The sequence below is a fragment of the Armigeres subalbatus genome, chromosome 1, assembly GCF_024139115.2.
Source record: "Armigeres subalbatus isolate Guangzhou_Male chromosome 1, GZ_Asu_2, whole genome shotgun sequence".
Classification (NCBI taxonomy): domain Eukaryota; kingdom Metazoa; phylum Arthropoda; class Insecta; order Diptera; family Culicidae; genus Armigeres; species Armigeres subalbatus.
In genome coordinates this window covers 63720549-63742874 of record NC_085139.1, presented here as the reverse complement: position 1 = coordinate 63742874, position 22326 = coordinate 63720549, and the positions used below count along the sequence as shown (strand labels likewise).

The following is a 22326-nucleotide window of genomic DNA, read 5'->3' as shown; positions in this document are numbered from 1 at the left end:
CGTCATTGGCGACATGAACACACAGGTAGGAAAGGAGGAAATGTATAGACCGGTCATCGGACCGGTTACAGGGTGTCGACTCAAATTTGAGTATAAAATTCCCTGACTTTCCCTGACTTTCCAGACCACTCCTCAAAAATTCCAGATATGAAAAATGATTTTTTTTAATTCCCAGAAACGTATGAAAATCTTTCAAATGTGAATCATTGAAGTCCATATGAGCTCCTGAGCTACTGGAAGCCTAATCACTTCTAGAAACAGAACATTAAGGATTTGTAGAATATAGTAGTAGAATATAGACATCCAAGACTACTGATGGACTTCTTCAAATCGTTGAAGTTTTCATTATCTTTCTGGAAATTTGTGTGAACTCTTGTATCTTTTGACACGACTTTTGAACTTCCAAACAGTCGGAGAAGAAATCCTTCTAATGCCATTAAAAAATTGTATGGATTAGGTATTTTCGAGAACATCGAGAAACCTCCATTGGCTCTCAAGTATGATTACGGAGTAAGCATTCTTATTCACTCTCTGTGGAGTTTATAGACTTCTAAAATTAGTTACAGATCAATCCCTACAAGCTCACATAAATCTATGCAGCACTTACAGTAAGCCCAGCAAAACATTCTAATCACTGCAATACTTTAAATAATTTGGTCTGAATTATTTATTTGAACACCGTCTTCAATTTATAGATTCCTTCACGAAGACTTCTTCTTCTTCTTATTGGCATTTCATCCCCACACTGGGGACAGACGCAGCTTAGTGTTCATTAAGCACTTCCACAGTTATTAACTGCGAGGTTTCTATTGGAGCATAAATAAATAAGCTGTGGTTTATCTATATCACTATCTGTGCTCACTTTATTGATGTTACTCTATTATTACTAAAGGCCGTTGAGCGTGTAAGAATATGTTTATGTTTTTACTGTACTGTACTTTTATCGAACAACTCAGTTACCAAATAAACAGTCAAACGAGATAGACACGTTTTTTCTTCTCTGCGCGTATGATTCTGCCCAACAGGTTATGGGCCTGTTCGAGAAAGTTTTTTCATAGCGAAAAGTTAGTTTTTCGGTCGTTTTTCGCGATAATCGAGTGGTAAAATGACGGACGGAAGTGGCAGCAGTGTTGTCCCCACCGGTAGCGTTCGTGGTACAGCTGCATCAGGAAGTGGAGTGGTTCACAGCATTTCCAGCCTTCCGGGAATCGCGCGGCTCACAGGACGGGAAAATTGGGCAACGTGGAAGTTTGCGGTGCAAACTTACCTGGAGCTTGAGGACCTGTGGAGCGCTGTCAAACCGGAGCAGAATGCGGACGGAACATACAAAGCTGTTAGTGCTGATGCCGATCGCCGAGCGAGGGCGAAAATCATATTGCTGCTGGAGCCGGAAAATTATATCCACGTGAAGGAAGCGAAATCCGCGAAAAAGGTTTGGGAGAAATTAGAAAGTGCATTCGAAGACACGGGATTGACACGGCGTGTCGGTCTTTTGCACAAGCTAGTGAAAACCGAGCTGAATGCCTGCACTTCGATGGACGATTACGTCAACCGGATAGTGTCCACTGCACACCAGCTGAACGGAATCAACTTCCCGATATCCGACGAGTGGGTGGGAACGTTGCTGCTGGCGGGACTTCCTGAGGAGTATCGGCCAATGATAATGGCCCTCGAAAATTCGGGAACATTAATCACCGGCGATGCTATTAAAACCAAGCTGCTGCAGGAGGTAAAATTTTCGGCGGAGGATTCGGCCTTGATGGCAAGTCGCCGAGCAAGCGGTGCTAAAGGAAAAGGTAAATATATACCGAAAAGTGAATCAAGAAGTGACCCCCCGAAAGGGCTGAAATGCCGCAAGTGCCACAAGTACGGCCATATTGCTCGAGAAATGTAGGAGTTCAAGAAAGGAGGATGCGTTCTGTACCGTGTTGTCGGCATTTTCGTCGACGAAGAAGAATGACTGGTACGTCGATCCCGGTGCGAGCGTGCACATGACCAGTCACCGGGAGTGTCTGGAGAATGCGATGCCTTTTAATGGAACCGTCGTCGCAGCGAACGGAAACAGTCTGAACGTCATCGGAAGTGGTTCGGCTGGTTTGAAGCCGGTCTGTCAGGAGAAAAACATTCCGTTCACGAAGTACAGCTGATTCCCGATCTGTCAGTGAACCTTCTTTCCGTAAACCAAATAGTCAGGAAAGGGTATACGGTCGTGTTTACGAATGCCGGGTGCAAAGTAATCAACGAAAGTGGTGATACTGTGGCTACGGGTAAGCATGAAAACGACTTGTTCAAACTGGATCAGCGACAACAAGATACGGATAGTGCTTTGGTCTGTCCATCTGCGATCAGTCTGAAGACGTGGCACCAGAGACTAGGTCATCTGAACTTTAAAAGCATCCGGCAGTTGGCAAATGGTTTGGCAGAAGGAATTTCGATCGTTGACACGAACGCTGGTGATTGTAAAGTGTGCCCAATGGGAAAACATTGCAGGCACCCATTCAACAAGAAAGGTTCACGCGCCGCAGATGTACTCGATGTGGTACACACCGACATTTGCGGGCCCATGGAGGTAAGATCACTCGGAGGTAGTAAATACTACATTGTATTCGTCGACGACAAATCAAGAAAGATGTGGGTATATTTCCTGAAAACCAAAGCAGAAGGAGAAGTCTTAAGAGCTTTTAAAGAGTTCCACGCGTCGGTTGAGCGACAGTCTGAACGGAAGATCAAGATACTTCGCAGCGACAACGGAATGGAATACCTTAACAAAGGATTCCAGAATTACCTGAAAGCCCACGGTATCCAGCACCAACGCACGAATGCCTATACCCCGCAGCAGAACGGGATGGCGGAACGCGCCAATCGTTCGATAGTCGAACGAGCTCGATGTCTACTTTTCGAAGCTGGAATGGCGAAAGTATTCTGGGCCGAAGCTGTGCATACCTCCGTTTATCTTCTCAATCGATCACCCACGCAAGGTCACAATGGCACACCAGAAGAGCTATGGACCGGAAGGAAGCCGAATCTCACTCATTTGCGAGTTTTTGGTACCAAAGCGATGGTACAAATACCGAAACAACGGCGGCAGAAATTGGATCCCAAGTCACGGGAGTGCGTTTTCGTTGGTTACGATGATAACACTAAAGGGTATCGGCTTTACGACCTGCAATCGCGGAAGGTGTTCACCAGTCGCGAGGTTTGCTTTATCGACGAAGGCACATCGAATCCACCTGATTGTACGAGGCGTCGAAACGTAATCGAATTGGAGTACGAGTTCGTCAGTGAAAATCAACAGCGAGCGGTGCTCGCGACCGCTTCTCGGAAAAGATAACGACGACGATGAAGACGAATTTTACTCGGACTGTGAAGACGACAGCATTGATCTGGAAGAAGACTTTCACGGTTTTAACAACAACGACAACGTGACTTCCGTGCTCCCACCGCGCAAAACTTCACATCCACCTCAGTCACAGGTGTCGAGGCCCAGCGGTCGGGAGCACAATTTACCAGGCAAGTATGATGATTTTGTAGTATCGATCAGAGGTTTGCCGCATTTAAAATCCTTACAGAAAGCCGACCATGTCACGAGCAATCAACCGGTTCATGATAACGCATCAGTGAGTTCCGACAGTCAGGAACAGTTCAGCGGAGTCGCAACCGCGGCGGATACAGCTGCAGCTAGAGTCTAATAATCGACAGCAATCCGGCCACGCACCAAGAAGCCTTGGCCAGTGAGGAGGCTGGATCTCTGGAAGCAGGCGATGCGCGACGAATACGACGCACTGATGACGAACGATACCTGGACGTTGACCGAGCTGCCAAACGGTCGGAAGCCGATCAAGTGCAAATGGGTTTTAAAACCAAACACGACGCGGATGGCAAAGTGGACAGATACAAAGCACGCCTAGTCGTGAAAGGGTTTTCGCAGCGAAAGGGGTGGATTATGACGAGACCTATTCACCCGTGGTACGTCATAGTTCGCTGCGCTACCTTTTTGCTTTGTCAGTCAAGAATGGACTTTCTATCGATCAGATGGACGCGACTACAGCGTTCCTTCAAGGAGAATTGACGGAGGAAATTTATATGGAACAGCCTCCCTGTTTCGTCAGTTCGGGTTCACAGAAGCTAGTATGTCGCCTTAATAAGGCGCTCTATGGACTTAAACAGTCTAGTCGCGTCTGGAACGCGAAACTCGACGCTGCGTTGCGCAGCTTCGGATTGACTCGCTCAAAGTATGACCCTTGTCTCTATTACCGGATCGATGGAAAACGAATCCTGTTCGTCGCGATCTACGTTGATGACGTAATCATCTACCATAACGAAGCGGCGCTCACGAAAGAGATCAAATCGAAACTGAGTGAAACATTCCGTATGAAGGACTTGGGAAAGGCAAGCAGCTGCCTTGGTATACGCATCACTCGTGAGAAGAGCGCCATTGCACTGGATCAGGAGGCGTACATTGAGTCGTTGCTGGTTCGATTCAATATGCAGAATTCCAAAGCTGTAGCGACCCCAATGAATTCAAGTGTGAAGCTGACCAAGGAAATGGCTCCGCAGACCGCGGACGAAGTGGAAAAGATGAAAACGGTACCGTATCAGGAAGCCGTGGGCGGTGTAATGTATCTTGCCCAGTGCACGCGTCCTGACATCCTTTTCGCTGTCAACCAACTGAGTCGTTTCAACTCCAATCCTGGGCCTGCACATTGGGACGCTGTAAAACATTTGCTTCGATATCTGAGAGGCACGACGAAACTGAAACTACGTTACAGGAAGCAAGGTGACCCAGAATTGAAAGGCTACTCGGATGCTAGTTGGGCTTCAGATTTAGATGACCGAAAGTCCACTAGTGGCTATATTTTCATGCTTCAAGGTGGTGCAGTGTCTTGGTGCTGCAAAAGACAACCGACGGTCGCTCTCTCAACTTGCGAAGCTGAATACATGGCCCTATCTGCTACGGTTCAAGAAGCAATGTGGTGGCGTGGTTTGATGTCACAATTCGGAATGAGGCAGCCTGTCGAACTTCGCTGCGACAACCAGAGCGCAATTTGTGTGGCCAAAAATGGAGGATACACGCCACGCACAAAACATATTGACATTCGTCACCACTTCATCCGTGATGCCCTAGATCAGAACGCAGTCAAACTCAACTACGTGAGCACCGATCAACAAGTTGCTGATGGTCTAACGAAACCGCTGGAACGCATCAAGCTGGATCGCAACCGAACGGCAATGGGAATAAACGCATCACCTTAAGGGGGTGTATTGGAGCATAAATAAATAAGCTGTGGTTTATCTATATCACTATCTGTGCTCACTTTATTGATGTTACTCTATTATTACTAAAGGCCGTTGAGCGTGTAAGAATATGTTTATGTTTTTACTGTACTGTACTTTTATCGAACAACTCAGTTACCAAATAAACAGTCAAACGAGATAGACACGTTTTTTCTTCTCTGCGCGTATGATTCTGCCCAACAGTTTCTAAGCCAAGTTACCATTTCTGCATTCGTATATCATTCGTATATCAGTATCAGGCTAACACGGTGATACTTGTATGCCCAGAAGAGTCGAGATAATTTCCAATCCGAAAATTGCCTAGACCGGCAACGGGAATCGAACCCAGCCACCCTTAGCATGGTCTTGCTTTGTAGCCGCGCGTCTTACCGAAGACATTCAATTCAAATTAGAGTAAATACCATACAATCTACCAAGTTTTTGGAGCATATCCTTTGAAAAAAAAATCTACTGAACATCTATCGAGGAGTTCCAGGATAAAAACTATCGAGACAACTTTTCAAAATCCCTTGGGATTTTTTACTTATCAGTGAGAATTCGGAGGTAATTTCTGGACAAAATTACCATAGATCAACCAGAATATTTCATGATTAAATAGTTTTATAAAAATCAGCAGTGAATGTTAAACTGAAACATTACCATTGATAACAACATTATCCTCCTCTTGAGTAACGTTTAATTGAGACCTTCGCCACCTACGTATATGAGGTAGACCATATGATGCTTTTATCCACTGTCATTCTCTCTACATGACCATTATTTTGACCACCTAAGGACGTGAGGATCGACCAATGACTGTATATATACCCATCATCAAATGGAAGTTCCCGAAATGTTTTTAAAACATTACCTACAGAATCTTGTTTAGAGATGATGCCGATGCTGTGGAGTGCCGTCACAGGTCCACAGAGATACTTTTCGTCGTTTTCTTTTAACAAGCTTCCTAATTGATTGTATGTTGAACGGTTTTGAACTATGGCCTATTTCATTCATTTGATTCAGTTTCGACTGCTTCAAACATTTGGGCGTTACATTTTCATCAGAAAGTAATGTGATATTAGGTTTTTAATTAGAGTTGGTTACTAGTCAGCAATTTGAATTCATCAGGATCAGAGCCGGATTAAGCCGGAAAGGGGCCTGAGCCAACAGTTTGTGGAGGCCCTAAAATGTCACGGCCACGGCCCCCTGACCCCCTACATCCGGCCCTGATCAGGATAGATCGCATTATATGAAATTTTCCTATATCATAAGAACATCAACATAATTTTATAAGGAATGACTCTCGCGATTGATATATTTGTAAGTATTTGAACAAATTTTCAGAATTTACTTTGCTTGATGGGAACATGACTCAAACGTTACTAATAAGGAAAATGCAAACAATGCAAAACGACTCCGATACAAAACCACTCAAACTAAATAATTTAAAATATTGAAGGGGACTTTAAAAAAATTGGATCAGGTGGTTGTCGAATATAACTGCCTGGGAGTATTGTTTATCGGTTATACAGTCTGATGACTAGGTAAAGCGCAATATTAATTCTGATCCGACGTTTTAGTACTTTTATTGGTCCCTTTTCAATGGATTAAAATAGGTTCAGAGTTTCATTGTCATAAGTGTCCTTAGTTTAGTATATTGCTCGAAATAAAAAAATCACTATACATTTTCAATATTGGGTTTGTGATTTTTTTTCCCTGATCTCAATCAAAATTCCCTAACTTTCCCTGACATTCCAGGTCCAAAATTAAATTCCCTGACTTTCCCTGACTTTCCAGGTTTTACCAGGTAGTCGACACCCTGGGTTAGTCTGCACACACCGTATCGAATGACAACGGCCAACGATGCTTAAACTTCACAGCCTCCCGTGGAATGGTAGTCCGAAGCAAATTCTTTCCCCGCAAAAACATCCACAAGGCCACATGGAGATCACCTAACCAAGAAACGGAAAGCCAAATCGACCACGTTCTAATCGACGGTAAATTCTTCTCCGACATCACGAACGTCCGCACCGCAGTGCGAATATTGAATCCGACCACTACCTCGTTGCAGTATGCCTGCGCTCAAAACTCTCGACGGTGTACAACACGCGTCGTAGTCGAACGCCGCGGTTTAACATTGGTCGGCTACAAGACGGTAGACTAGTCCAAGACTACGCGCAGCAGCTGGGAGTGGCACACCCAACGGAAGAGCAGCTAGGAACAGCGTCTCTTGAAGATGGCTGGAGAGATATTCGATCCGCCATTATTGGTAGCACCGCAACCGCTGCACTTGGCACGGTGCCCCCGGATCAGAGAAACGACTGGTATGACGGCGAATGTGAGCAGTTAGTAGAAGAGAAGAATGCAGCATGGGCGAGAGTGCTGCAACACCGCATGAGTGCGAACGAGGCACGATATAAACAGGCGCGGAACAGACAAAACTCGATTTTCCGAAGGAAAAAGCGCCAGCAGTAAGATCGAGACCATGAAGTGACGGAGCAACTGTACCGCGCTAATAACACACTAAAGTTCTATTCGGTTGAAGAACAACAAAGCCCCTGGGGTTGACCAACTACCAGGAGAGCTATTTAAACATGGTGGTGAGGCACTGGCTAGAGCGCTACACTGGGTCATTACCAAGATTTGGGAGGAGGAAGCTTTGCCGCAGGAGTGGATGGAAGGTGTCGTGTGTCCCATCTACAAAACCCAGATTAATCCACCTAGCGGTGATGGCGCCTTTCTCGCGCAAAAAGGTAATAAATGTAGCTTTTACGCTTACACCTCGATGATGTACAAGATAGGCAAAACCTGGGAGGCAAAACAGTTAACCGTCTAATGTTATGATAGAAAATTTACACTAGTAGACGACAGATGGCGCTGCCAAAAGTTTCTCGAATTTCCTATGTTCGAATTTTGACTTTCGGACAAATTCACAGTACTATGAAACTGAACGAGCCTCCTTAGCTGTGTGGTAAGATGCGCGGCTACAAAGCAAGACCATGCTGAGGGTGGCCGGGTTCGATTCCCGGTGCCGGTCTAGATAATTTTCGGCTTGGAAATTGTCTCGGCTTCCCTGGGCATATAGAAGTATCATCGTGCTAGCCTCATGATATACGATGCAGAAATGGTAACTTGGCTTAGAAACCTCGCGGTTAATAACTGTGGAAGTGCTTAATGAACACTAAGCTGCAAGGCGGCAATGTCCCAGTGGGGGATGTAATGCCAACGAAGAAGAAGAATGAAACTGAACGAAGAGCATACTTACGCCTAAATGCGTGCAACACGAGCATCTTTATAGTACGATGAAACTCTTGATGGGAGCAAGCCACGGATGAACTTTAAAAATATTCATAGATGCAAGGCATTTTTCATAACACATTATTGTTCTATGTGACTATGTCTCATCACTATTTTAATATTATCTATTTTTTGCAATTTGCAATTATTATGAAATTCAATAGTGATCAACAACGTTTTAGTCTCTGTCGGATGCAACTTGTTGCAAGAAAATCGGTTAAGAGTTTCTATGTGAAAATTTGGCTAATGTTTTTATGGTATTTTGTGCGCACACACGGACAGACAGACATTTGTTTAGCTCATCGAGCTGAGTCGAATGGTATATAACACTATGGGTCTCCGGACTTCTATCAAAAGTTCGAATTTGGAGTGAAATGATAGCCTTTCGGTACAACTTAGTTGTACGAGAAAGGCAAAAAGGGCGATAAGCTGGATTGTAGCAACTACCGCGCAATCACATTGCTGAACGCCGCCTACAAGGTACTCTCAGACTGAAGAGGGAAGCTAAGCGGATCGAACTAGTCATCAACACGTCGAAGACGAAGTACATGATAGGAAGAGGTTCAAGAGAAGACATCAGGAGCCACCCACCGCGAGTTTGCATCGGTGATGACGAAATCGAGGTGGTAGAAGAATTTGTGTACTTGGGCTCACTGGTGACTGCCGAAAATGACACCAGCAGAGAAATTCGGAGACGCATAGTGGCTGGAAATCGTACGTACTTTGGACTCGCAAGACGCTCCAGACAAGATCGAATAGAGTTCGCCGCCGTACCAAACTGACAATCTACAAAACGCTGATTAGACCGGTAGTCCTCTACGGACACGAGACCTGGACGATGCTCGTGGAGGACCAACGCGCACTTGGAGTTTTTGAAAGTGCTGCGTACCATCTATGGTGGGGTGCAGATGGCAAACGGTACGTGGAGGAGACGAATGGACCACGAGTTGTATCAGCTGTTGTTAGAACCATCCATCGTTCACACCACGAAAATCGGACGACTGCGGTGGGCCGGGCACGTAGCCAGGAATTTCGGACAGTAAACCGGTAAAAATGGTTCTCGACAACGATCCGACGGGCACAAGAAGGTGTGCAGCGGCCAAGGTGGATCGATCAGGTGGAAGATGACTTGCGGACCCTCCGTAGAATGCGTAGTTGGCGACGTGTAGCCATGGACCGAGCCGAATGGAGAAGACTCTTATATACCGCACAGGCGCTTCGGCCTTATAGTCTGAATAAATAAAATAAATAATAACAAAACTCCAAATTAACCGCTGGAATCGATGATAACCTGCAAACTTCCGTCGGATAAAGTTGCTTCATATATCAGGACACTAGTTCAATACAATTGTTATGCAGTGGGAAAGAGAAATTTATTTATATTAACTAGTTTGTAAATGTAAATACGCTAAAGGATGCATTACTAGCACACAAGGGGGGGGGGGGTCCATAATAGGTACAAGGAACGTGCACTCTAAAAAATCATCACGTCATATTCACGTGAAAAATCACGTAACTGATCTGTCTTGAGCAAACGACGATTGTTACGTGACGTTAGTAATGTTCACCTGAAATTCACGTAACTTGTACTAAAAATCAAGGTGAATATGTTTGTATGTACTCGTAAACAATTTAAGTGAGATTGTGTTCGTGTGATTGCAGCTTCTGTATTTGCGGAAAAACAGCATTACAAACAATCTTCACGTCAGATTTACCTGAAAACAAATATGGTTTTCATCCACCATACTTTTCACGTGAGATTGACTTGACACTTACGTACGAACGAATGACACATAACCTAAATATATTTTTGGCTTCGCAGAAGTAAGCGATATTTCAGGTGCAACTAGGCGGGATTTTGAAAAAATATCAACGGAAGTCGGATGAAATTTATAAGATTCGTAGTGGATATGGAAGAAGACGAAGCTACATGAAGGTAGAAATTACAGTTTTCGATAGCGTTAATTTGAAATGTTATTCCAGATTTTAGTCTTCCAAGGGTGGACTACTTTTTGAATGATTTTACAGCGGAAATAGCAGCAATTTCCGAGAAAGAAACTAGTAACATCATTTCTCAACAAATCTGATAAATTTTATTCGATATTCGTCAGTAACTTTGATTTGTTCTCCAACAGTGTTTTTATGATAATTTCTGAAGCGCAATGGCCGAATGACAGCATTCTCTGTCTAATGATAAAAACATCGTTCTGCATCAAATGCATTTCAACACATCAACATGCGAAGAGGTTCCGTTTTACGGCTGCGGGCGTCACTAACTTATTTTGTATTCATTAAAAAAACATTTTTGCAATATATTTCAAACCATGTTGTGGTTGCCTGATTTCATGTAGCTTTCACTAATAGTTCACGTAACCAGTGCGTAGAAATCACGTAAGGTTCATGGTTCATCTGATCAAACAAAAATGTAACTACTTTCAAATTTTACGTCATTAGTACTGGAAAATCCAGTCAGATTCACCTGATAAATCATGTAACTCAACGAGGCTAAATTTTGTTCAGGTTACATGCCATTCAGGTAACTTACATAAAGAGTATGGTGGATGAGAACCACATTTGTTTTCAGGTAAATATGACCTAAAGATTTTTCAGAGTGTGTGAGAATGGACAATGTAATTTAAATGGGTAGACCATAATACGTATAATATAATGGCGGTACCCCGTTTGGCATAATGCCATATGGCATAATGCCGTTTGGCATAACGCAGTTTGGCATAATGACCATTTGGCATAAGGGCCGTTTGGCATAATGGCCATTTGGCATAATATGTATGCGGTGTCAAATTGAAGGCTATTTTGGCATAAGGGCCGTTTGGCATAACGACCATTTGGTATAATTTGTATGCGGTGTCAAATTGAGGGCTGTTTGGCATAATATCCATTTGGCATAATTTACATACTGTTCCAAATTATTTGTTCAGGAATCTACACCATCATCGAAGGTGAATTACCTGATGATGCTAAGTAGACTTTAAAGCTCTAAAGATTATGCAACAATTTGCGGTACAAAATTCCGCGGTAATCCATTTATTGATGTACCATATTGCGAGCATTACCATTGCGCAATATTCCATTCTGCGTTTTGTATCATTCCGCATTTAAAATTATTTTGCAGTGAATCGTTTTGCTGCCAATACACGAGCAAATTCGAGTATTCAAAGAAGGCAAAATAACACATTTGGCCTTATACTGGCAAATGCGAGCAGTTATAGAAGGCAAAATAACACTTTTTCCTTATAACAGGCAAACACGTGCATCACGAAACGGTACACCATAAAATTGTTGATACAGTCAATCCTCCATGAGTCGATAATAAAGGGACCATCGGCTCAGGGAAATATCGAGAAGTGGGATATATAATCCTTGAAAAGCTTCCTGAGCAACAAAAGTCAGCCAAAATGGTGCAGCAATTGTTTGTGACCAAATCTGGTCACAGATGAATTGCAGTAATCTATGTGAAACTTGGGCTGCTAGGGTTTTTCAAAGGAAATACCGCAGAAATCCATAACATATTTTTATAATATGGCATAACTTGCTTCCCATGACTCGATATCGAGTCATAGAACATCGTCTCTTGAAGGGTTCACTGTATATCCCGGCTGAAGATTATTCACTTCAATACTTTTATCATTTTCATTTCCTATAATTCACCCTTCTTTGAAACGCGAGCAGTTCTTTGTTTATTTCAATGGAATTTTTGAACTGACCATTTCTTGAAAGCCTTGATAGCAAAACTTTTATTCACTTTTTTCTGTAATTTACCATCTTCTTTATTGCATATGAATTGCTGCAAACGGCAATTAATTTGGAACCGTATATAAATTATGCCAAATGGACTTTATGCCAAACGGCCCTCAATTTGACACCGCATACAAATTATGCCAAATGGTCCTTATGCCAAATGGCCTTCAATTTGACACCGCATACATATTATGCCAAATGGTCATTATGCCAAACGGCCCTTATGCCAAATGGCGTTATGTCAAACGGCATTATGCCAAACGGGGTACCGCCATCTGATGCTGCAGAACCACAATTTTCTACGAGGCTGACTCTAGGGAAGCGCTTGAAGTTAATGGGCCTTTTCATGAGACGTTTAAAATCAGATGATTTTATCGTCAATTGACAGTTCTATGAAAGTGACAGCTTCGGACTTGCACGGTCGTTCAGCGGTTGTAAACAAGTTCAGTCTCGGCAGTGTCACATGAAAAGGCCTATTTCAGTCGTGAAGGGATCCATTACTATAGCACTCAGTCCCTACATAAAGCAGCTGCTGGGCAAATGCATGATTCAGATTCATCTTTACACTGAATGCCCCGAACGATTTGAATCACTTCGTTTTCGGTCCATGTGGTTTGGTAACTACGATTCGCCACAATTTTGTTCTTTGACCCTCAAGCTCTATAAATTTGGCAAAAGATTTGACCACTAAAATTATTCTGCGTTGCGTAATTTTTCAATGTGCCCCTGAACAAAACAGATAGACATAGACCAATTCCACACCTAATCGAGCATAAACAAAACAACTTACTTGGAATCAACCGTGTGCAGCAAAAATATGATTCGCTTGCTCTCGATGGTAATGTCCCGGCTGCACTTGACGATGCGTTCGTAGCGATCATGCTTGGTATCAAGTTCCCGGGCGTACTCCCGGAAGCACTGCACAATCGGATTGTTTTCATCGACCGCCACATCCGAATTTTTAGCACCGCCCCATTTACCACCGCCGTGACGATTGCCGCCGCTGCCACCTTTGTGGAAATTACCACCACGACGATTGCCACCACGATTACTCATTGCACTCGGAAGTTACGGTGATTTTGCTTATTTTTCACGGAACTGACCAAAACTGGTGAATAAAACGGATTGAACAAGAACCACAAAAACGATATTCGCTTCACGCTGCACAACCGTATAACTGATGATGCCGCAACCGGATATGTAAACAAAAAACATTGGAAGTGAGTGACAGATCAGGGATTCCCAAACATTTTTGATGCGCTACTCATTGGTCTCTCATTGTGGCGCTTAGAATGAATTTCGAGAATAACGTATTTATCAAGTATTGTGGATCATAGTCTGACGTGCCGTGAAAACACTGTGAAAAACTGCGACAGCTGCACCTACATACAAAATACGAGCGAGGTGGCATTTGCAACTCAGCTAAAAAATTGATGCCTCAAATTTTCGGCAAAACGGGTCATACCGCGATATGGAATTCCACGAAATGGTCAGATTCCGCCCAATGTACATTTCGCAAAATGATTTCCCGGGATATGTGGCATTCCGCGGATTGTAATTCCACAGTTTGTCATACAACCTTTAAATATATATATATTTTTTAATATTTTTACTTCAATACAATGCAGCAGTGAGCATAATCATCCTATATTGATATGGATTCCATATGATTATGGGACAGTTTAGCTTTTATTTACAGTTGAAGAACATATACATACAGGCAAGAACACATAATGTAAGAATCCAAATTGTTTTTCCTGATCAATTTATTCAGCATGAACAATGCAACAAAAATACTACGACCAAGTTGAAAAACGTGTTTTATTGAATCAGATTTGGAACATGCTCACGCGGCTAAACAGGAAATATTCAGTAATAAAGAATGTGCCACTATTCCATATGTAGAAATTATTGTTTTCGTTCTAGGGACTATTTCCCCAAGCTATGTATCGATGATGTCGACGTAAGACATAGTGTTAACCATGGTTAATACTTGTGTAGGCCATCTAGTTCTGTTTCAGTATTCGTCAATCGGAGCTTCGGCGCCCTGTCCTGAGTGGATTAGCCGAAGGAAATTCCTTGTCGTCTATTCGTCGGGTGCGATCGGTGAAATCCTGCTGGAAAACGTGCATTTCAACTTCTTTGCGATTGGCAAGCTTTTTCGTCGCAATGCCACTGTAGCGGTCCTCGGGTATTTCGTACTGTGATACGCTAGCTGCACTGTTCCTCCTGCAGTCAAGGTCATAGTTATATGAGCGTTGTAAATTAAGGCTTGCTGGAGGGGTTTGCATCCGTTGAACGATTGGTGGTGCCGTCGTTGAGCGGTTTTCCTGGGAATGATCCTCATTGGCCTCGGTGGCTGCGTCAATTGGAGCTGGTGCTCGAAATACGGTATCGAAGCGGGGCTTGAGAAGCGAGCATATCTCCTCAATACCTTCGAGCGATTGCTGAACTCGGCCTGTAGGGTTGCCAGGATGCGTGTGCCGTCGAAGCACTTGAAGATATTGCAGAAGTTTTGCCCGACTGACCGACATGATATTGTAGGCTTCTTGTAACTCAATTTTTAAAAGTTCAGGGTCCTAAAATAAGAAATAATTCAACAATTTATATAGTTTCTGCTTCATTTATCACAACTTACATCTTCCAAGTATCCGTCACTGACGTTGGAATCTTTTAGAACATCTACCTGATTTGAGGCAGCCGCAGCCTTTTTAGCTGCCATTGTAGCCTTTTCTCTCAACTCAATTGCTGTTGGGTTCCTCATTGAGCTAGACCCAGAATTGCGAGGTAGCGAGGACGTGTGTGGTCGGTCATCCTTTCCGCTGAGGGGATGTTCAGAGGCTAGCTGTCGTTTCTGCACGTTTGGCAACGTCGAATATTTCAGATAATTAAGTTCAATATTTTTGGAACGCATTACTGGTTGCTGTAGAGGTTTTTTAGCCGGTGGAGAAGAAACATATATCATTGCACCTTGTGGACGTTCATAAACCTAGAAAAAAAGACGTTTTGATAGTATACAAGCTGCAAGGAAAGGGAATATGTGGCTCATTACCTTCGGTGACTTCATGTGTAAAGCATGCCGAATGATCAGTGAAACATCAGCATTTGACGGGTAACGCATTAAATACATGAGGCAAGTTGTGTAGTCGCTATAAATTACTGAAATGATTCCAAATATGATATAAAAGAACATTTACATAACATCAAAAGCTACTCACATTTATCCCTTATTCGTATTAGCATTGCAACAACGATAAAATTTATCAAACTTAATTCTTCTCCATCGCCAAAAATAGCGTCCCACAGCAGTAATAAGTCCTGCAGAGAGAATTCCCTTCCGAATAACAGCCTAAGCCAACGGATACCGAAAAGTGCCAATGGAATGTCAAGTTTCAAAAGATGATTGTGAAGGTGCAAATCTTCCTTGATGAGTATTTTATCTTTAATATAGTTTAACTGCTCAACTACTTCAATTTCAGGCTTTCGCTTTTGTCCGCTCGTTGTAGGATCAGGGCTTGCGGGCGAGGCTGGTGTTGCAACTGGGAAGTAACCAGTAGCCGTTGGTACCATATCGGTGATACGGTAGAACGACGCAATCTTGTCCATAATTTTGGAGAAAATCACGCTGAAATAATGACAAACGATTTATGATTTAATTCTCCTACTCCTAAGAATCAAAAACTTACAACGAATCTTTTTCTAGATGAATAGGATCCAGGACTGCTACGAGCGTTGGGCTAGATAAAATAAACACATTATGTTTGAATCTATCTTCAACTAATAAACTATGTTGCATACTCACTCGACTCCAGGATGCAGTTCTCGTATGTGTTCTAGAGCTTGCTGATCGCTATGTATCACAAAAATTAACGGTGCTAGAATTTCGTGCATACCTTGACGATAGCACATGGCCGGATACTTTCGCGCATAGCAAAACAGAATATTGATCATCATTTCCTGTATGTGCAGCTTTCGGAAAAAATCCACCCCGGGAAACGTACGAACGACGTCTTGTTTTATGACTGCACACAATTCCTGGTCACAAAAGTGTTGATTCCATACGCTTTGCTTCGATTGTGACAGCGGGTCATCGAAGCGTTCCGAAGTGCTGTGGGGATTCAGCATATATCTACACTTAAGGTCAGAATATTCTCTCCGGCTAGTTTCTCGTTGATTGACCCAATTGTTCGAAGGCGGTTCAAGCACCCCTAGAAACACAGCCCAATAAATACTACGGAATGAGGATGCTCTTAGATCTCCGCGCACTGCAGCATGTCGTAGATCGTACAAAGTCTCGTCATTGGAGATGTCCAAGATGTTTCGCCATTCCAATCTGATTTTTATAGTTATTTTAAGTATGTAATGCAAATGATTTATAAAAAAATAATTATCGTACTTACTCATATTTGTCAACCCCGGATAATCCCCGGCCCAACCGCCTACCGTTTTCGTCCGTTTGTAACGATAGATCGACCATTCCTTTACTTGAAATATCACAGAAACCAAGAAATCTTTAAACCAAAATTCAACGCAACCATCCGGCAGATAACGGAATAATGTCAAGCAAAACAGTAATACGGTTGTACAGCAGCTAAAATCGGAACAGGATTATTGATGCCTATATGCAGGTACCACTGCCTAAATATTGACATTGCCGATTATCATTCTTTCTTATCAGCGGGGCCGTGTTCCCTCATCTTTCTGACTCAGATTCCGCCTCAACACAATACCTATTACGCATCATTGCGAACTGATGTCAACAACACAAATTATTTTAAACTTTCTATTCAATGCCTTTCTTTTTGAGGTACCTAATCACAAAACAGAAGAAAATGACGAATGTAATGGCCAAAAACTACGCTGCTTCATGGTTGTAGACGACGCACGAGAGATAAATAAATAAAAACAAAAAACTTTCGAATGACATTTAAAATCGAACAGCTGATTGTCATCATTCCAGGATCTCGATTTGCTCGTGAGAGCTGTATTTTATTCTTTCGAGTTCTCAGTAGCGCATTACGCCTCGCGGGACCATACACGCGAAAGAAGAATACGCATGAACGAACACGTGCCCACAAATTGCGCGTATTGCGCGCGTGTACTCAATCAGTGGTTCACCAAAGAAAGGATTACCTCTAATGGTGCATTCCTGCAAATTTGTAAACTAGTTTGCGTTTTACCCATACTGGTTACGCAAAGTTTATTGTGGTTTTTTCTCCATATTAAAATATCTATATATTTAATGTCGTTTTCGTTTTCGCAACCTTTGCCACCGCAAATACGAACACCGCAACTTTTTGACTGCCAACCAGTGCTGGGAAAAACACAAAATCTTAAAACTCATGAACGGTTCGTTCAAATCACTCGTGAGTTGAAACGCACCTAACTTAGTAGGGGGAATGACGGCTTTGGCAGGTTTTATTGTTGTCAGGGGGGTTTTTTATGACTGATTATGCTCAAATTTGGCCTAAACATTCTTTGTATATCAAAGAATATTGTGACCAAATTTCATAAAATTTGGTCGACCAAAACCCCCCTGACAATAATAGAACAAAACTTGCCAAAGCTGTCTTCTCCCCTACCTAAAAAATAATGACTGATTTGAATCATTCATTTGAATCATCGTAGGCTTTCTTTTGTCCTCCTTCGTAAAATAACAGTAAACTAGTCGAGTCAAGACTGAAGACGACCTTACTGTTGAGGTCGAAATACGTATCTGTCAAGGTACAATCAAGTGGTGGAATTAAAAGGGATGGTACAAACTCATCTTATGACAAGTGAGTAAATTAACGTTCAACACATAGAACAATGGATACTCTTGCGTGTATAAACAATGAATTGCCCCAAAATTGATTATAAACATTTTTTTGAGCGAAATGATTTTTTGGGAAATGAGTGAAATGATTCGTTTTAGCATGAAAAACTCAGACGTGATATATTATTTTAAATTCGCAAACGAGTTAGTTCGCGCGGGAGCGCTCAATGATTGAGCTTTGCAAATGATTTTACCAACACTGATGCCAACCTGAGCCTAGGCAATATTCAACAATATTCCACAGAAATACGAATAAAAAACCCTTCATTCTGTGTTTCACATCATGGCACCTTCCTGGATACCAGGTTGGCTACAGCGTCGATACACTTGTGCTTAGCGTATTGTAGAGCTCCATAATCGTCGGTCTTGGGCGATGTTTCTCTAGTTTCCCCGAACGTTTAGGGTCCCTAGGTCCGATTCCACCGTGTGGAGTCAGCGTGTTCGTGGCCCACGAAGTCGCTGGCCTCTATCTGGTTCTCTGTTGAGTATTGAGTATTCTTTCTTCCGACATTCGCATTAAGTGACCAGCCAACTGAAGTCTGCCGTATTTTATACGATTCAGAATATTTTCTTGATACAGCTCATGATTCATGCGTCTGCGCCACTCACCATTTTCTAGTTTCCCTCCGAGTATTGTACGCAGCACTTATATTATACTGCCGTGAATAGCATATTTGTTCCATATGAATAGGAAACCCAGCAAAGATGGGACATATATGCGATTCACGGCAGTATATATGCTTTATGTCCATAAAGGGCCACTGGTAGAATCAGAGTTTTATGTTGAGCAAATTTCGTTTCCGTCTGCATGTTGCAGGGCCTAGGCTGTTTACGTAATCCATAGACGGTCCTTTTGCAGCAGCAATACGTCTTTTCACTTCACGGGAAACGTCATTGTGACATGTCCATGCATCGCCCTGCTTCAATCCGTCTAAGGTCACAATCGTGGTTGACACTTCGTCTGCCATCCGAATACTTGATTTCGAGCCATCCAGCGTTGCATGTACCAGTCTAATCCGTTTCGCCGGAAAACCATGTTCGGACATCATATGCCACAGCTCATTTCTTTCCACTGAATCGCACGCTGTTTTGAAATAAATGAACAGATGGTGAGACTGCAAGTTGTACTCCCGGAATTTATCAAGGATCATCCGCAGGCTAAACATCTGATCCGTCGTTGATCGGCCCTCATGAAAACCTGCCTGGTATTCGTCGACGAAGGACTCCTCAAACGGTCTCAGTCTGTTAAGCAAGATACGCGACACAATTTTGTACGCCGAGTTCAGAATGGTGATCCCTCTGTAATTGGCACACTCTAGTCTGTGCCCTTTCTTATAGATTGGGCATATGAGGCCATACAACCAGCCGGCAGGCAGTTCTTCAGGATTGATTGATGCAGCAGCTCACTTCCGTGTTTGAGAAGCTCAACCGGGATCTCGTCTTTCACAGCAGCTTTACTGGTTTTCAGCTCGTTAAGAGCCACCTTTACCTAGTCCAGCGTTGATGGTTCCACAGCTTGACCATCGTCGACTATGTCCATCCTGCCCTTAATACACCTTTATTTTCACCGTTCAACGAATCTTCGAGGTGCGCCTTCCACTTGACTGCCACCACAGTCTTGTCTGTCAGTAAATTCCCCTTTCGGTCATTGCTCATGGTAGGCACTTGCGCAGTCTTTGCCGCGCGCCATTGACAGTTGCGTTAAACTTCCGCACATCGTTTCTATACATGTTCTTCTGCACTTCAGCTATCATACTCTCTTCGTGTTGCTTTTTTATCTGCGGTGGATTCGTATCTCTTCTCCCCTTGCTACACTGTACTGCTCTCTGTTGGAACGGGTACGATCCACTAGCATTCGACTCCTAGCAACATGTTTCTCTTCCGTCACTCGCTGGCACTCCTCATCAAACCAATATTTTCGTTGGCGTTGGTGTGCAGTGCCTAACACTTCCTGCGCTGTTGTTGTCACAACTTCGTGGATATTTTCCCACAATCTGTTGACGTCGCCAGATCCGCCTGGTGGCATCTCCTATCTATCTGAAAGTTAATATTTAATTTAATCCAAGCTCAGGGTCAATCCGGGAGTTATTGAATGACGGAACGAACTTCCCACGTTTATGCACCGATCTGTCGTAACCGCCGACCGAAGAACCGGATTGAACGGACAAAGTGACGCCACCTTCTACTAGAAGGCGTTCTTCATGGCTGACCATGCTAACGTATGCGCCAGCCGAAACCATAGCAGCCGAATGTTCCTCCTGGTGCTCCATTTCGCGTCCGTCGCTGTTAGCTATGGTCAGTCTTTTGAGGATAACTAACAGCGACGGACGCGAAATGGAGCACCAGGAGGAACATTCGGCTGCTATGGTTTCGACTGGCGCATACGTTAGCATGGCCAGCCATGAAGAACGCCTTCTAGTAGAAGATGGCGTCATTTTGTCCGTTCAATCCGGTTCTTCGGTCGGCGGTTACGACACGATCGAACAATTTTTCAATATAAAGATGGCGGAAAAAAGGGATAATATGATCATAGAAAATAATAAATAATAAATTTTTATTTGAATAGAACTAGTAACTAAGAATGTACATTTTTATTTTTAACTTTAATTAAGGGAAATGGAATGGGAAAAATCAACACACCTTTTTGTTCGGGTAGCGGTCGTCTACATGTGCAGCAGCAATGAGAATAGATAGAAGGTGAGGAAGAAGACCAAATGCAAGTGTATTAGTGGATGATGGAAAATGTAAACAGCAAATGATGACGTACATATTTGCACGGCTTCTTATGGGAGCTCGTTCAAATGTAGTAGTGAAAGGTTTTTCGCCATACACGAAAGGCACACACACCGTATTTGGATTTTAGTATTTATTTTCATTGGTGCAGCAGTAAGCAGATTCCTGTTGGCGCAATTTCTGCTAGCGTTCATCGGAACGTTGAAATGGAGTGGGGGAGAAGAAAGCACGGTGACGTCCCTAAACTCGTGCGCGGGGTGACAACTCATCGGATATTGAGCTTCCTGCAAGCGGGGGTATTCCCGCCGGACCTTACAGGGGCTCTCCCCTCCTAGACAGCCGTTGCCACTCGCCCGCCACGTGTAATACGACGATAATGACGGAGGTCGTCGATCACCAGTCTAGGACTCGCCACCACCCACAATCTGGTTATGATCAGATGCTGTTTCGTATCGCCGTCTCTCGTTGGATGAACCAGCCCTCGTCGCGCCGCTCGGTGGATGAATCCGTCGGTTGCGGTGTTGGTATGGCGTCGTTCTTGGCTTCAGCAAGCTTCACCGGCAGAGTTCACCACCTACGCTTAGGTCGATTCCACCTACGTGGCACAATTGCTCGGAACAATGTTCACTGCAGACTCCAGTATGATAGATGCGCGGACGGAACTTTCACGACTATTTGCACTCCAGCTATCGGACCTCGACAATCGTCTTCGATGGATAATATAATTCTGTTACGAATAAGCTCCTGAACCTGGTTTCAGGTGGTTTTTATATCCGCTGGACCGCAGTTTACAAAACCGCCATGGCATAATGGGTATTGTTACCGACATGGTAGCATGGTAGCGGGTTACGGTCGTTGTTACAAACGATCGTTTGTTGTCAGCGGTTGCTTTGTGTCAGGGGGTAAGGGATAATGAATCGACTGCTTTGAGCGTGCTTACAGCGGCACACAAGGAGTTAACTTTCTGAAATCAGTATGGCGAAAGGCATCTAAGGTTCGATTTCTCAAAATTAAGCACTTTAATCGAAAAAATATTTGGTATGCGTAGTAGCGGACACCATCCCTCATAACCGGTACCAAATAGTTTTTCATGAAAAGTTCCTAATTTTGAGAAAACCAGCGTTAGATGTCTTTCGCCATACAAATTTCTGGCGGTTAACTCTTGCTGGCTATTTTGTGCATATACTATAGCGCCTGGATGTGGCTGCGGCGGGTAGAAAATCAGCCACTGCCAATAATTCATTCAAATTAAAATTTATAATAGGGTTGTAAAGGGCATCTGACACAGAAGGAAAGGAACTAGGATGGGATAACAAAACTTTAAATGTGTAACATTACTATCTTAATCTATTTATTTAATTCTAGGACCATAAATTATATATATATATATTTTTATTATGTACATTTTTTTATTGTTGATCGATGCTACGATAGGATTGTAACTGAGA

At 43.2% G+C, this 22326-nt stretch overlaps 2 protein-coding genes across 3 annotated transcripts in view; both read right to left on the bottom strand.

Annotated features, from left to right (window-relative positions):
- Positions 1-13537, bottom strand: part of LOC134226365 (translin-associated protein X) — a 50640-nt gene extending 37103 nt beyond the window's left edge. The window contains exon 1 of the mRNA XM_062707106.1: positions 13121-13537. Within this exon, the coding sequence (XP_062563090.1) occupies positions 13121-13386 (266 nt within the window). The 5' untranslated portion in view covers positions 13387-13537. The remainder of the gene's footprint in view (positions 1-13120) is intronic.
- A 600-nt stretch (positions 13538-14137) lies between these two features.
- Positions 14138-17234, bottom strand: LOC134207659 (TBC1 domain family member 5 homolog A). Of its 2 annotated transcripts, none has more exons than XM_062683555.1 (7): positions 16731-17234; positions 16133-16663; positions 16017-16067; positions 15549-15955; positions 15383-15489; positions 15017-15319; positions 14138-14909 (listed from the first exon to the last, which is right to left on the bottom strand). In XM_062683555.1, the coding sequence occupies exons 1-7, from the start codon at positions 16805-16807 to the stop codon at positions 14358-14360; spliced, it is 2028 nt and encodes a 675-aa protein (XP_062539539.1). In that variant the 5' UTR covers positions 16808-17234; the 3' UTR covers positions 14138-14357. The 2 variants fall into 2 exon arrangements, with proteins under 2 accessions (XP_062539539.1, XP_062539456.1); XM_062683472.1 differs by having other exon boundaries at positions 14969-15319; positions 16731-17233.
- Between the last annotated feature and the right edge of the window lie 5092 nt (positions 17235-22326).

What these genes read in the sequence shown, in the direction of transcription:
- LOC134207659 (XM_062683472.1), bottom strand. Translation starts at nt 16,807, where the DNA reads ATGGTCGATCTATCGTTACAAACGGACGAAAACGGTAGGCGGTTGGGC. An exon ending in TCCGGGGTTGACAAATATGA is followed by an intron (nt 16,664 to 16,730) that starts GTAAGTACGATA and finishes TATAAAAATCAG; the next exon opens with ATTGGAATGGCGAAACATCT. An exon ending in AATACGAATAAGGGATAAAT is followed by an intron (nt 15,490 to 15,548) that starts GTGAGTAGCTTT and finishes GAATCATTTCAG; the next exon opens with TAATTTATAGCGACTACACA.